The sequence below is a fragment of the Porites lutea genome, chromosome 12 (assembly GCF_958299795.1).
Source record: "Porites lutea chromosome 12, jaPorLute2.1, whole genome shotgun sequence".
In the NCBI taxonomy this organism is placed as follows: domain Eukaryota; kingdom Metazoa; phylum Cnidaria; class Anthozoa; order Scleractinia; family Poritidae; genus Porites; species Porites lutea.
Genome location: NC_133212.1, coordinates 6,530,690 through 6,544,674, shown reverse-complemented (window position 1 = coordinate 6,544,674; position 13,985 = coordinate 6,530,690). Strand labels below are relative to the sequence as shown.

Below are 13,985 nucleotides of genomic sequence, written 5' to 3'. Positions count from 1 at the left end.
TGATACCCTATTTCACATTCAGAACAAAACGGCTTAAAAAAAAAAACATACCCTTTGGCGCGGCACATACCGATATAGCCTATATCAGGGACTACCTCCCCCCCGGGGGGGGGGGGGATACGCGTCGCAGATTATGAGTCTCGCTGCTTGCGCAAGCGAGACTAACAAATCGACCGCGTGCTGCCGCGATCCTTTTGGTCAGCGACGGGGATCGGGACCTCTGGCCAGATGGGATTTTGAGTCCGCAAATCGCGGACTTCCGGTTACACTGCGCAGAATCAAAAGTAAAACCCAAGATGGCGGTTAAAGATGGCGGAGCAGATACGTTTCTGGAAGGCGTGAAATATGGATTAGAAAAAGTTGGAAAAGCAAATATTACACTCAAACCGAAACAAGAAGAGATCCTCAAAATAATCGCTTTGACGCAAAAAGATGTTTTAGCCGTTCTCCCAACTGGTTACGGAAAATCGTTAATATATCAAATAATGCTACCCTTGATGGATTATATGGATTCTGACCGGAGACCAACCCAAAAGAAGTCTATTGTCTTGGTGGTGTTACCGCTCAATGCCTTGATAAGGGATCAGGTAACGAAGTTAAAGCAGAGTGGTCTGAAAGCGTGTATTTTGAAAGGTGATCACCTAGAAGGAGAAGAAGAAGAAAGAAAAGAAGAACAAGTAGGATTAGCATTCAGTGCAATAGAAAACCTGAAGGAATTTCAGTTAATTTTTGCTCACCCGGAAGCCCTTGTAGGCAACAAAAATGTCATTAAGCTCCTGAAGACTGCAGAGTTTAAAAATCGTATGAAAGCCGTCGTTGTGGATGGTGCAGTGTGAGTGCTACATGTATGTTGTGGTTTATTTTTTAATCTCAGGTAATTTTTCTTTTTCTTTTGTTGTTGGGTATGGTATTGTATGCCAATGTTTTGAGATGAAAAACTAACTACAACATTATATATAAATATAAAAGCTTATGATGTTACAGGTCAAATTTGATTTCAGGTTAAATTTTTTAACCTACGTTGATCTCAGTTTTCTTTGTCCCCTGGCCCTAATTCAACAAAACTAAAAAAAAATGAGAATCAACCTACGTTAAAAAAAAATTAACCTGAAATCAAATATATCCACTCTAGATAGCATAGTTTAAAGCAGTAGTAATAATAAATGCAGAATTTGTGCAATAAAGAAAAAAAAACCTGTTTGGATTATTCTAAAATGTTTCATTGTGTGGTTCTAGGAAATAACACTACCAATCTGAACCCCATGGAGAAAAATAATTTTCCAATGGTTAAGCAGAAGGTCTATACCTATTCCTGTGTTTCAACCCAAATGAAACCTACAGGCAGAGGGGAATAAAGAGATTTTCTTGAAAACACATTACCAGTATATTCAAAGGTATCCAGTCTGAAAGATATCCAAAAAAGTTATGGCTTATTAAGAGACTGGTATGGGTACCTTTTTTTTAGGAAGGATTTTAGACCATCCTATGAGAATTTAGCTGGCAACAATGGGAAGCATTCTTCCACAAGTACCATTGCTTGGTCTCACAGCCACTGCTACCAAAAAGACCAGAACTGACATCATTGAGTCCCTGGGCATAGTTAATCCAGTTGAAATCCTTGGAAACCCTGACCGACCAAATATTTATTTCTCGTCATCCTCTAGACCAGACAGAGGAGAGGATAAACTAAATGAAATATTGGTCCCCTTGGTGGAAAGCTTAAAGAAGGAGAGAACAAAGTTTCCTTTTACTTTAGTTTTTGGCACATTAGAGACCATTTCATCATGTTATGCCTTTTTCAGCCGAGCAATGGGGAAAGAGCAGTATGAACCTATAGATGCCCTGCCCAAGGCTGAGAATAGGTTATTTACTCAATTTCACGCCCAATACCCACGTCAAGAAAAAGAAAGAATAATTGATGGCCTTACCTTGGGGAAATCTAAACTCAGGATTGTCTTTGCAACAGTCGCATTTGGTGTTGGTCTGGAAAGACAAATAATTCATATAGGGCTGCCATGTACAATGGAAGAGTACTTTCAGGAGGCCGGTAGGGCCGGTAGAGATGGTCTTCCTTCAAAAGCCCACATCTACTACAATTCATATGATACATCAAAGGCAAGAAAACATTTGTCTTCAGTAATGAGGGATTATGTGCAATCAAAGAAGTGTAAAAGACAAATTATTATGGGGTATTTTGGGTTTTCCCCTCTGCCGCTTGACACAGCTTATGCATGTTGTGATTATCATGAGAAACTTTGTAGCTGTGATGACTGTGTGCTCTCTGATGTTGCATCTTTAATGGCTCCCACCTTGACAGATGAAGCCCCTCCATTATCTAATGAAGATGTTTATCCTTATTCCAAACTAAACATGGAGCAAATAGCCAAGCTGAATGAAGAACTTGTTAAATTTAGATTCTCATTACCTGGACATGGTAGGACATCAGTAGGGAGTACAAGCCTGAGTAGTGGTGTTACTATAAAGTTAATTCGTGAAGTGCCGGGCTGAAAATGCACACACATTCTCTTCAGCAGAAGACATTGAAAAAAGACTTCCTATCTTTAGCCAAAGTCATGCCATTTCAATGTGGAAAATTGTTAAACAATTCCTTCAGAAAGTGTGAAAAACAAAGTCTCAAGTTGTATCATTGGTTTAAAATAGTCAGATAGCTGAGTATAGTATTATGTGAGTCAATTTCCCATGCTGTTTTGCATAAAGCGTGGCTACTATATCTGTTGTGTTTATACCCGGTAACAAAAATGTACTGACCATTTTTAATTTGCAGACAGGTTATAATATGACCAGTAAAATGTGTACTCTAATTAACTTTGTGTAAGTTGAAGCTTATCTGTTCGGTAAGAGAAGTGAGTACATTTTTTGTATTTCTTATCACAGATTCGTGTGTTTGTACACTTCTTTATTAGACTTAAAAGAGTGGTCATATGATACTGATCAAGCAAATTATCAAATATTATTTGGGTTTCATTTCCCACTAACACACTACATGGTTCTTGTGAAAGTAACCCTTTCATTTGTTTGAGAATGACATATCCATTAAGCTTCTTTTCTATTGTGGTGGAGCAAACCCTTTTTTTTCCTTAACTGAGTGCATGTACACTGTTAAGAGAAACAGTGATTGCAGGACAATGACTACCTTTGTTAACCATTTTTGACACAGGATTATAAATTCCAAAGGAAGACCTAAGGTTTTACAACGATTTGAAGTGAAATCTTTTTGTGAAATTTTATCCTTAGAAAAGAATTACAATAACTGGGCAAACAAGTGGTATCTGATGGGTGATCACTATCTTTTCTTGCTTCTGTCAGGTTTCATGGCCTCTGCTAGCCAATTATAAATTCAACTGTTGATTGAACAAGAGAAATATATTTATTTATTTCAAATGTAGCTAAAGGAGACCAGACCTACGTTTGTTTACTGTTATGAAAGAGCAACAAATCTATGCAGATTGTGATTTGAGTTTGTCTCAGTGCATGCCTGAGTATAGTGGACATAGTAGATTTTGCAAAGTGGTGAAACAAAAACCGATAATGAATCAAAAAAATACAAACTTCACCATGATTGTCTTAAACCACCAAAAACTTCTTTCTTTCAGTAAACATCGATTTTCTTATTGGTTGGTTGATTGCCAAGCTAACGGGAAGTCAGGCACATTATAATTTCTGTTTGTTGCATACTAATAGCCTGAGCATTGTCACAATTTATATTGTCCTTATGAAATAACTGTGGCAAAGCACTTTGATACATTAATCATCCAAATCATCTTCTTCTGGTGTGTTTTCATCACCATCAGTTAATTCATTCTCCTCATCATTGTCTTCCACATTGCAGTCATGGATACCAGAAAAAAGCTTGCGCTTGTGGTTTGTCAGCCAGGTGTTAAGCAGTGCTACATCCAACTGGTCAAGAGGACTCTTTGTTACATTTAGAAATGAATGAAGTGTTCTACCTTTTTGGTACTGAAAAGGTTTAGCCTGTTGCACGATACTTAACATTGCTTTGACATCTTGCGTGGTACAAGCATGAGTGTGCTTGGTTGACTCTGGGTGTATGCCACACTCATCATCATACTGGGTGCAACATTCTTTAAGACCATATGCTGCAGCAGAACATCTTTGGACAGCTTTCAGCGTTTTGTTTCCACACAGTCCCCTAAGAGAGACCTTGTTGTCTCCAACCAGGTGTTCCATTTTTAAGTCATTTGCATAATTGGATCCTTCTCCTCCCTTTGGGTTTACAAACTGGCCATGTAACACTCGATGGGCAATCTTCTCTGTGTATAAACCCTTGACACAAGTTATGAATCGCATTGCCTCAAAGGCATATTTTTTCCCTCTTGGCCTACTTCTCAAATACAACAGAAGCATCTTCCAGTTAATTAGGCTGCGCTCTCCATCTCCCTCACCCTCTGTATCATTAAGCTGCATGAGCATCATTCCCAGTTGAATTACCTGCAACCCATAATTGAGATAGCGATCTTCCTCACTGCCAGGAGGGATGTCAGAAATGTTATACTGTTGAGGTTACTATTGGATGTCTGTGATGTTTCTGCAGTTCCCATTGTTGGAGACCTGTACACTGCAAGCAGAGATCTGTGGGCCAAAACACAACATTGCCAGGTGCAAGCTTAAGTATGGCAGAGGCACATTCCTCAATAGATTGATCATGCTACAAAGACAGGAACATGCTTCTCTGGCACAGAAATGTGGGCATCAACTTCAACAACTTTTCCAACTGCTAGAACTTTGTAATCTTCGGATTTTTGCAGCAAAATGACAACAGAACCTGCGGAATAATGACCATAAAAATATGAATTTTACTTGACATATAAATAATGTTGCAAAACAGTATTTGAGGTGAGCTGTCCATTTACAAGATCAGAGCTGTATTTTAAGACAGAAAGATAGTCGTAATTATTATTCTTACTAACAGAGCTTAATAATAACTAGGGCTGCCCAACCTGCAAAGAAAGTCGCTTTCGATAGCCAATGGCTAGTGGATTTTGCTATTGGGCAAGTGAATTCTTTTCTTAACTTGCCTGATGGGTAAGTGAAATTTTTAGGAGAATTATTACAGATCACTGTTATCAATAGATCGATCCAGCTCATCAAAATATATTTTTGGGCTATAGTTAAAATGACTCTTGGGCAAGTACATGTTTTATTTAACTACAGCTTGCCTGAATGGCAAACAACAAAACTGACTTTCTTTGCACCCTGGTGCCTTATACCAATATTTGAAAATTTTAATAGAAATAATGTAGTTTAATACTTCATTTTCACACACACAGCATTGTACTGTATATGTTAAAGTATTGTTTATAGACATACCAGAAGAGTATGGTTGCTGAGTAGGGGATGAAATTGCAGTCATCTCATCATCATTGCCAGCAGATCTTAATGCCCTTTGGTTTTCTTTCTGTTGGCATTGTTGTTCTAGCTGCTCCTGCCAGGCTCTTTCAATATCAAACTCTGTCAACATGTACTCATCAACAAACTTGCCAATTTGAATTTGCAGGCTTTCCCACTGGACTGCTGAATTTCTCTCCTTTGCAATAGAGCTTACCCATGATGGAGAGGTAGCAGTGTCTTTTGTCCCTGCCCATGCCATGAATGCTGCACAAATGTAAGCCTTTGTTGTTGACAACATCAGTGACTCACAACTTGAGTAGTTGTCTTGAACCCTTAGCTTGGTGGCACATTAACATGTCCAAAATTTTGCCTAAAGTAATACAAGGTGCCAATGTCTCTTCTACCACTTGCAGGAGTTGGCTTGTAAAGTTGCTCCCAGATATACTATAAAAAGAATAAGCAATGTTTATTTATTGTCTACTTGATTTATATGTGAACTCCGTCTGACTAATATCTGTTGTTAGTTGAAAGGAAATTCAGGTTGCTTTCAAAACCTAGACTGCATGTTGAATTTCTTTAGTTTTTAAATTATAGAAATTTTAATTTAGGGTGAAAATGTTTTTTGACCTTAATGACAATTCAATTTTGGACATGGAAAACCTTAATGGACCTTGCACAGCTGGAAGACTGTCAGCTTGTCAAATGGGAGGTTGTGAGTTCAAACCTCTACCAGGCTAATGCTCAGCTAGATTCGACATAACTAAGGAAAAAGTGCTGCCTTGGCCTCTGGAAATGAGATTGTGTTAAAAGCAAATTATTTAAATCTTGAAAGAGTACCACCTGCATGCATTCTGAGCAGATAATTGAAGATAACGTTAAAAGAAATATTTTTTAAATATTTTGAATGGCTGTCCCTTGGACCCATCCTGCTAGTTTCATTTTTGATTGGGAATAAAGTTACTTAGTCATTAACTTAAGTATCTTTTTACCAAACATAGGCAAAACCGACAAAAAAAAAGACAATGGTTAAAATAAAGAATAATCAGATTATGTAATAATTAAAAAACTAACCCCTAGAAAGGATTGTTTTGCATGCCAAAGTGCAGGCGTCTCAACTACTTTCAAATCTCTCTGCTGCACTGTCACACCCAAGTCTAGTCTTTTTGGCCCCAGTAATTCTTTCTCGTCCAAGGAGGTCTCCTCCCAGTGGCACTTTAACATTCTTGAGTACTTCATCTGCATTAACTGGCATGTCTTGGTTCTGTTAAAAACAATACGCGAATCTTTGCTGACATCATTATTTGTATTTTTGCTCATTAGCATAAGAGTTTACCCATAGAAAATGTCAGTGTATGTAAAAGCTAGGTTCAAAAGTTGAAAGAGCTGGATATTCTGAGCAGTTTGTGCAATTTTCAGCTCTTTGCAATCAGGCGTAACAAAGGAAATAGCAGCCATCAAAAACTGCAAAATTTCTGGGTAGCAAAACACTATGAGCTCATACATTCCTTGCAAAATTTCAAGTTTTTCTCCAAAACTATTTGGTACATCAGGTTCAAATGTTCAAAGACAAGTGAAATTGTTATGCTCCTTCAATACTCAGCGATTATATTTTAATAGCTTGATCAGGGAATAAAAGGCATATGTTTGCTATTTATTATTTATTGAATTTTAATGATATATGACATACCCAGCATTATGAAGTCCTTGTGGTGACATTTGATGATTTTCTATCTTGTATCCTGTAATTTATGATTTGACTTTGAAAAAATTAATAACCAATCATTACCTGTGGCTTGTAGATATCAACCAGTAGCTTTTGAACATATTCAAGATATTGGCAAACATCTGCATGCTTGGATTGATTGTAAGGAACCACTGGCAGTCCAATAATGACAGACTTTTTGTTCATGAATTCAGAGTACCTGAACACAACGTACAAAAGTTTTTTTAATTTATTAAGTTAAATATCATTATCTTATCTCAAATAAATAACAAATAGACCACACCTTTCCATGGCACATGAAAAACTCTTGTATACCATCATTAACGGAGCAAATTAAGTATAGTCTACCAAGAAACTTGATAGCGGAGCTCTCGCGCACAAAGCACGTGCAGCGGAGTACCATGGGTAAAAAATGTGGTAAACTACCCATCCAAGAAAACATGACCGTACACCGACTGACCGACCGACCGTCCGTCCGCACCACAGGCATGCATGTCAATTTAAAATAATTCAATCAACAGGTATAGCAACCCAAATACAACTCAAGGTTTTATTTGGAAAGAATCGCATGACCGCCCGGACTTTTAGAAAGAAAAAACAACAACAAAAACTTAATTGTGTCTTTTTTGACGTCATTTTTTATGTTTACACTCACGTGGATAACAGAGAAAGAGCTAGAGCGAGTGGTTGAAAACAAAAGAGACAAATTTTGTAGGAAGGAAAACATGAAAATTCAAAGTGGCTGTGAGAATGAGAAATGCTAGCGGCCTGCAGCCAGGTGAAAATGAGTGGCAGTGAAAAATAAAAGCAATCATGCATGAACACAGGAGACAAAATATTGGGTAAGCACATGACAATTTCTCCATAAAAATAATAAGTATAACTAGGAAGTTTGACGTTTTAGTCCTACAAAACAGCGTTGTAGTTGTGCAAAACAACGGCAAAGAAAGCCAAAAAGCATGCTGCATGTGCAAATTTGTGTTTTTGCTAATACATTAGAAAAAAAGTGTGCTGCATATGCAATTTGTTTCTTTGCTAATTAGATCTATTGATCTTGATGCCATTTTCATTGCCCTCCCCATTAAGCATTACATGATTTAATTTTTTTTGTTTACGTCAAGTATTATTAACCAGAGCTTCGCTTTTAGCCCTGGCTAAATCTATATATTTATTTAATACTACAAAGCATTGTCTTGACCATTTCCTTTTTATGCTTGAGGAACAAAGGGAAATCAAAGATATGGCCAAGAGGGCAGACCGGTGTTTGTATAACCTTTTTGGGCTTGTTTGGCTTTTTTTAAACTAAATATATGTATAGCATATCATAATTAATTATAGTTATTCCTACCTGTACTGTGTTGGATATGCTTTGGTATGGCAGATTTGAGAGGCTCCATGAATTCAAAGAATTCAGCAAGAATACGGGCCACTCAGACAATGAAATCACTTCGCAACTTCTCAAGTTCACTTTGACACAGGAGGTACTCAAAATTTCTCAAATCGTGTGCCATCAGATATAGGTTTGGAATCATCGAGGTGATCAGAGGGTTCTCTGTCGAATGTTACATAATGAGCAATCCAATGCATATCTGAGTGGCGGTGATTCTGCAGTATGATGTTAACCAATACCTTGAAGTCCAGATTATCAGAGAATAACCTGGGTACACATCCAGCTGACACATGCCTTCTTATAGTGACTGTTAATTTAAAAAATAAAGAACAAATTGTTTAATTGAACTTTTTTTAGACAGCTTATGAAGTTCTATGCGTAATTGTATTGACCTAGCTATAGATTGAAATATTAAAGAGGAAGAAAATAATGTAACCGAGCTCGATAATTAGCTCACAAAGCATTTTCTTTTCGGTATCATTTTTTTGCGGTTCCGTTTATCGTTTTCCCACGGTACGCGTTTCTTTAGTTGTGCTTTGTGGTTAGCCGTGCTTTATCTAGCTCTGTGATTTCTCCGCCTTTACACCCATAAACAGGAGAGAAATTAATTGATTTTAGCTCGCTTTAATCTGCCGCCATTGCTGTAGTTAACCGCGAAACTCTCCATTTGTTTCCTCCTATTGTATTAACAGGACACGTATGTATTCTGCGGTAAAGCGATAATAGTGTTTCGCAAACAGGCGTATTGCCAAAAGGCAGATTTCACTGTTTTGTGGCTTACCTAGCTGTAGTTGTCCAATCGTATTGCTAATAACAGGATGCGAGCTGTTTGTGTTCAGTGCGATATAAATACGACTGCACGTAGCATTTCTACGCATTAGTACAGTTCCAGTTCCCGCGTTCACTAGTCAAGCCGTAGGACATAGTTTTGTAGAGTTCTCCCCTCGCTGGAGTGGCGCTATTGCCCTTTTCATCGCCCTTTTGTTCCCTTTTTGTTGCTTTATTCGTTTTTCTAGTATTTGTTGTTATTGTATTTCTTTTCCACTAATTGGCCATTAAATTCTTGTTTGTTTCGTATGCGTTTTGTCTTTCATTGGTCATCATTCGCTACCTCCCCTACTCGCGCGGCTCGGTCACATTTTGGTACCAGGAGTGGGGTAGCGAATATTATTTGGCTTCCAAAATCTTAGAAATACAATAAAGCACTAGGAGTAGAAAAGGGCAATAGAGGTCACATCCCATATGGAGGGTGAGGTGGAGGAACTCAAACAGAAGCTCCAAAAATTAGAGCAGGAACACAACCAGGCATATCAACTCCTGAAAACCCTCCAAGCTAAGGAATCCCCAGGAGCTCCAGCCCCATCCCAACCCCAGGAAAAGCAGTTAGTGGTGATCCCCAATGAACAAAAATTGAGGAAGTTTAGTGGAAGACATGGTGAAAATGAACTGTCCATAGAGGATTTTATTGATAATGCGAAAAGCGCAATCACCTCAAGAGGACTCCCCCTCCCAGAGCAGGCGAATTTTGTACTCTCATACCTAGAGGGCCCTGCTAAAGAAGAAATGAAGCTCTATCCTAAAAGCGACCTTACGAATTCAGATAAGATCTTCGACCTCCTTCAAGAGTCTTTTGGCGAGAAGCGTTCTGTTCCCCAGCTCTTAAAAGCCTTTTACGACCGCCGACAGAGGGAAGGCGAAACCCTTCGTGCATTCTCCCATGCCCTGAGAGAACTGCAAGCCAAGATAGAAAAGAAAAGTGTGACCAAATCAACTGGCCAAGACGCAGCCCTTCGAGACCACTTCGCCGAAAATGTTAGAGATCCCCTCCTTCGAAAGGAACTCAAGAAGTTTATCAGAACACACCCAGAAATTTCCTTTCTAGACACCAGAGAGGAAGCTATTCGATGGGCCGAAGAAGACGAGAAGTCCTGTGGACCGCGCCCCAGGGTGGCTTCGTCGCATGAGACCAGTACCTCCGCTAAGCCCTCTTCCCTCGAATCAGCCATGAATGAGATGATTAAAACCCTGCAAGGCCAGCAAAAGGCTATCGAAGACCTAGCAGCCAATCTCAAGAAGCTGAATACAGTGCCCACCCACAGAGGACAGAATATACAGCCTCAGCCCCAGTTCCAGCCCCAGTTTCAGCAGCATCAGCCTCGACCTGATGCAGGTGGCGACAGGTGTTATCAGTGTGGAGCACCAGGACACTTTGCCCGGAATTGCACAGCAAGAAGTAGACCCCCGCCCCTTCGGAACCTCACCCCCAGGCCTCCACCTAACCCGTCAAACTAGCCCCCCCTGCTGCTGAGAGTCAGGCGGCAGGAGGGAACAGTCCTGGCTCACCTTGTCCCCCGCAGTTACCTGGAATTGTTTATGAGAGAGCAGTTGGAAGTTGTCCAGTCACTACTGTGAAGCTGGGGGGAGTACATGTACGCTGTCTTCTTGACTCTGGATCACAAGTCTCCACCATCACTGAGAGTTTCTTTAATAAGCACTTCCGCCCTAGAAGAAGCAAATTACTTGACACAAACCAATGGCTTACCCTTACAGCTGCTAATGGCCTGGAAATACCATACATTGGTTACCTGGAACTAGACTTTGAAGCACAAGGTGTAACCATCCCTCAGAGAGGTATTCTCGTGGTACGAGACCCCCCGGATCACCAGTCAAGAGCCCGTAAAGAAGCTGTGCCAGGTCTGATTGGAATGAACATTATACAAAGAATGAATCAAGAGATTAAAGAACCCAAACTCCTAGAAGACTCTGCTTGGTCTAATACACTCCAAGTTGCAGGGAAAGCTATGACGTCAGTTAGAGGATTTGCGAAGATTGCAGGCAAAAGCGATGTTAGGATCCCAGCTGGAATGGTCACAACTGTAGATGCCACTGGTTATCGAGGATTGCAGCCTGGCGAAGATGCAATTGTCCTCATCGAGCCCCTAAGAGATTTGTCATGTCATGGACTGGTAGTCATGAGCACCATCTCATCCGTCAGTCGAGGACATGTCAAAGTACAAGTTGCTAACATAGCACAAGAAGACGTTTGGCTCCGCCCCCGTGAGAGAATTGGTATAATGCATGCAGTAGCAGGTGTCCAGGATGACAACCAGGCAGTTACCTTCACACAAGTCTCTGCCAGTGAAGTAGTCATACAACCCAAGCCCGAAGAAGCCCCCAAGAAAGAAGATTCCCCAAAGTCTACACCCATTCCCCCTGAAGACATGCATTGCACCCCTGAGCAGCAAGTAAAACTTGATGAGCTCCTGGCCAAGTACAAGGACATGTTTGTTACTGATGATGATGAACTAGGCTACACCGAAACAGTAAAGCACAAGATATTCACCACAGATGACATCCCTGTAAATCAGCCTTTCCGAAGAATACCCCCCGGTCAGTACCAAGAGGCAAAAGAACACATTCAGAAACTCCTAAGTCAAGGCATCATCCGAGAGAGCCACAGCCCCTATTCCTCCCCAATAGTACTTGTACGGAAGAAGAATGGTAGCCTTCGCATGTGTGTGGATTACAGAAAGTTAAATGCAAAAACGGTTAAGGATGCTTATCCCTTACCTCGGATAGAAGAATCCTTTGACGCACTGCAGGGAGCAAGCTGGTTTTCTACCCTGGATTTGGCAAGTGGTTTCAACCAGATAGGGGTAACTGAAGAAGACAAAGCGAAGACTGCATTCATAACCCCCTTTGGTCTGTTTGAGTACAACAGGATGCCTTTTGGACTCTGTAACGCGCCTGCGTGTTTTGCTCGGCTTATGCAAGCTTGCCTAAATGAGCAGATCTTCCAGATTTTGCTTGTTTACTTGGATGACATCCTGATCTTCTCGAAAACCTTTGAAGAGCATCTTGAGAGACTAGAGATGGTCCTTAAACGCCTGAGAGAACATGGTTTGAAACTGAAGTTGGAAAAGTGTACCTTCCTGCGTAGAAGAGTAACTTACCTGGGACACGAAGTATCTGGTGCTGGTATTGCCCCAGACCCCCAGAAGATAGCAGTTGTACAAGAGTGGCCAGTTCCCCAAACTGTTAAGGAACTCAGAACCTTCTTAGGCTTTGCAAGTTACTATCGAAGATTCATCGAAAGCTTTGCCAAGATAGCAGGACCCCTTCACCAGCTAGTGAACAATTCACTTCATGAACTCAAAATTAACAAGAGACTTTTGTGCCCCTTTAAAGAGAAATGGAACCAAGAGTGCCAAGAAGCATTTGACACCCTGCGTGAGAAGCTCACAACAGCACCAGTACTTGGTTATGCAGATTACACCAAGCCTTTTATTGTGGAGACAGATGCTAGCCATGATGGACTAGGAGCTGTGCTATCCCAGGAACAAGATGGTAGACGCAGAGTTATTGCTTATGCAAGTCGTCGGCTCAGACCCCCAGAGAAAAACATGCAGAATTATAGTTCCCGTAAACTAGAGTTACTAGCACTGAAGTGGGCTGTCACAGAGAAGTTCAGAAGTTACCTGTTAGGAACAGAATTTGTGGTGTACACAGACAACAATCCCCTAAGTCACCTTCAGTCAGCCAAGTTAGGAGCAGTTGAACAGAGATGGGCAGCTGAATTAGCCTTGTTTAACTTTAAGATGAAGTACCACCCTGGTAGAGCTAATGGAAATGCAGATGCACTTTCAAGAGTAGCACGTGGAAATCGTGAAAAGGAAATCCCGCATGCTGACGATTTAGCTGAGATTCAGTTGGAAAACATTAGCGTCACGCAATCCACCCCAGTACCAGTCGAGCTAAGAGAGTTGGTGACGACCTACACCTCCCAAGAACAAATGAGCACAAGTACCCCAGAGACAACATTCACCAGCCTACCCTCTCACAGCCTAGCTGAGCTACGAGACATGCAGATTGCAGACCCCGTCATTAGTCGCCTCCACTACTACAGGCAAAACAACCGCAAACCCACCCCCCAAGAAAGAAGAGGAGAAACAAGAGATGCTGTTACATTGCTCAACCAATGGGACAAGGTTGAAGAGGAAAATGGCATACTCTATCGAGTCATTCAAGATCCCCATTGCGGCCAACGAAAGCAGTTGATCCTTCCCCAGAAACTTAAAGAGAAAGTACTCACCAGCCTACATGATGGTATGGGCCACCAGGGGACAGAGCGAACATTACATCTGATTAGAGACCGTTGCTACTGGCCGGGAATACATAGCGATGTAGAAGCATGGATAAAGAAATGTGAAAGATGTACCTTGTCTAAAGAACCATTACCACGTGTTAGACCAGCCATGGGACACCTCTTAGCTACTAAACCCTTAGAAGTTCTTGCGATCGACTTCACACTGTTGGAGCCAGCCACAGATGGCAGAGAGAACGTGTTGGTGATGACAGATGTTTTCACAAAGTTCACACACGCAGTTCCTACCAGAGACCAGCGGGCGAGCACCACAGCTAAAGTACTCCTTAAGGAATGGTTTTTCAAATATGGTGTCCCACTGAGAATCCACTCTGATCAAGGAAGAAGTTTTGAGAATG

The 13,985-nt window shown here is 40.8% G+C and overlaps 2 protein-coding genes across 2 annotated transcripts; both read left to right on the top strand.

Annotated features, from left to right (window-relative positions):
* Nucleotides 1-296: 296 nt before the first annotated feature.
* Nucleotides 297-3,383, top strand: LOC140953622 (uncharacterized). Its single transcript, XM_073403038.1, has 2 exons — nucleotides 297-830; nucleotides 1,498-3,383. The coding sequence occupies exons 1-2, from the start codon at nucleotides 297-299 to the stop codon at nucleotides 2,506-2,508; spliced, it is 1,545 nt and encodes a 514-aa protein (XP_073259139.1). The 3' UTR covers nucleotides 2,509-3,383.
* A 5,991-nt stretch (nucleotides 3,384-9,374) lies between these two features.
* Nucleotides 9,375-10,775, top strand: LOC140953621 (uncharacterized). Its single transcript, XM_073403037.1, has one exon. It carries the CDS (start codon nucleotides 9,726-9,728, stop codon nucleotides 10,773-10,775), a length of 1,050 nt encoding a protein of 349 aa, XP_073259138.1. The 5' UTR covers nucleotides 9,375-9,725.
* The last annotated feature ends 3,210 nt before the right edge of the window (nucleotides 10,776-13,985 follow it).

Bases quoted from the DNA above. Each gene is read 5' to 3' on its own strand.
- LOC140953621 (XM_073403037.1), top strand. From the start codon at position 9,726: ATGGAGGGTGAGGTGGAGGAACTCAAACAGAAGCTCCAAAAATTAGAG.
- LOC140953622 (XM_073403038.1), top strand. From the start codon at position 297: ATGGCGGTTAAAGATGGCGGAGCAGATACGTTTCTGGAAGGCGTGAAA. The intron at 831-1,497 runs GTGTGAGTGCTA...ATGAGAATTTAG, and splicing joins CCGTCGTTGTGGATGGTGCA to CTGGCAACAATGGGAAGCAT.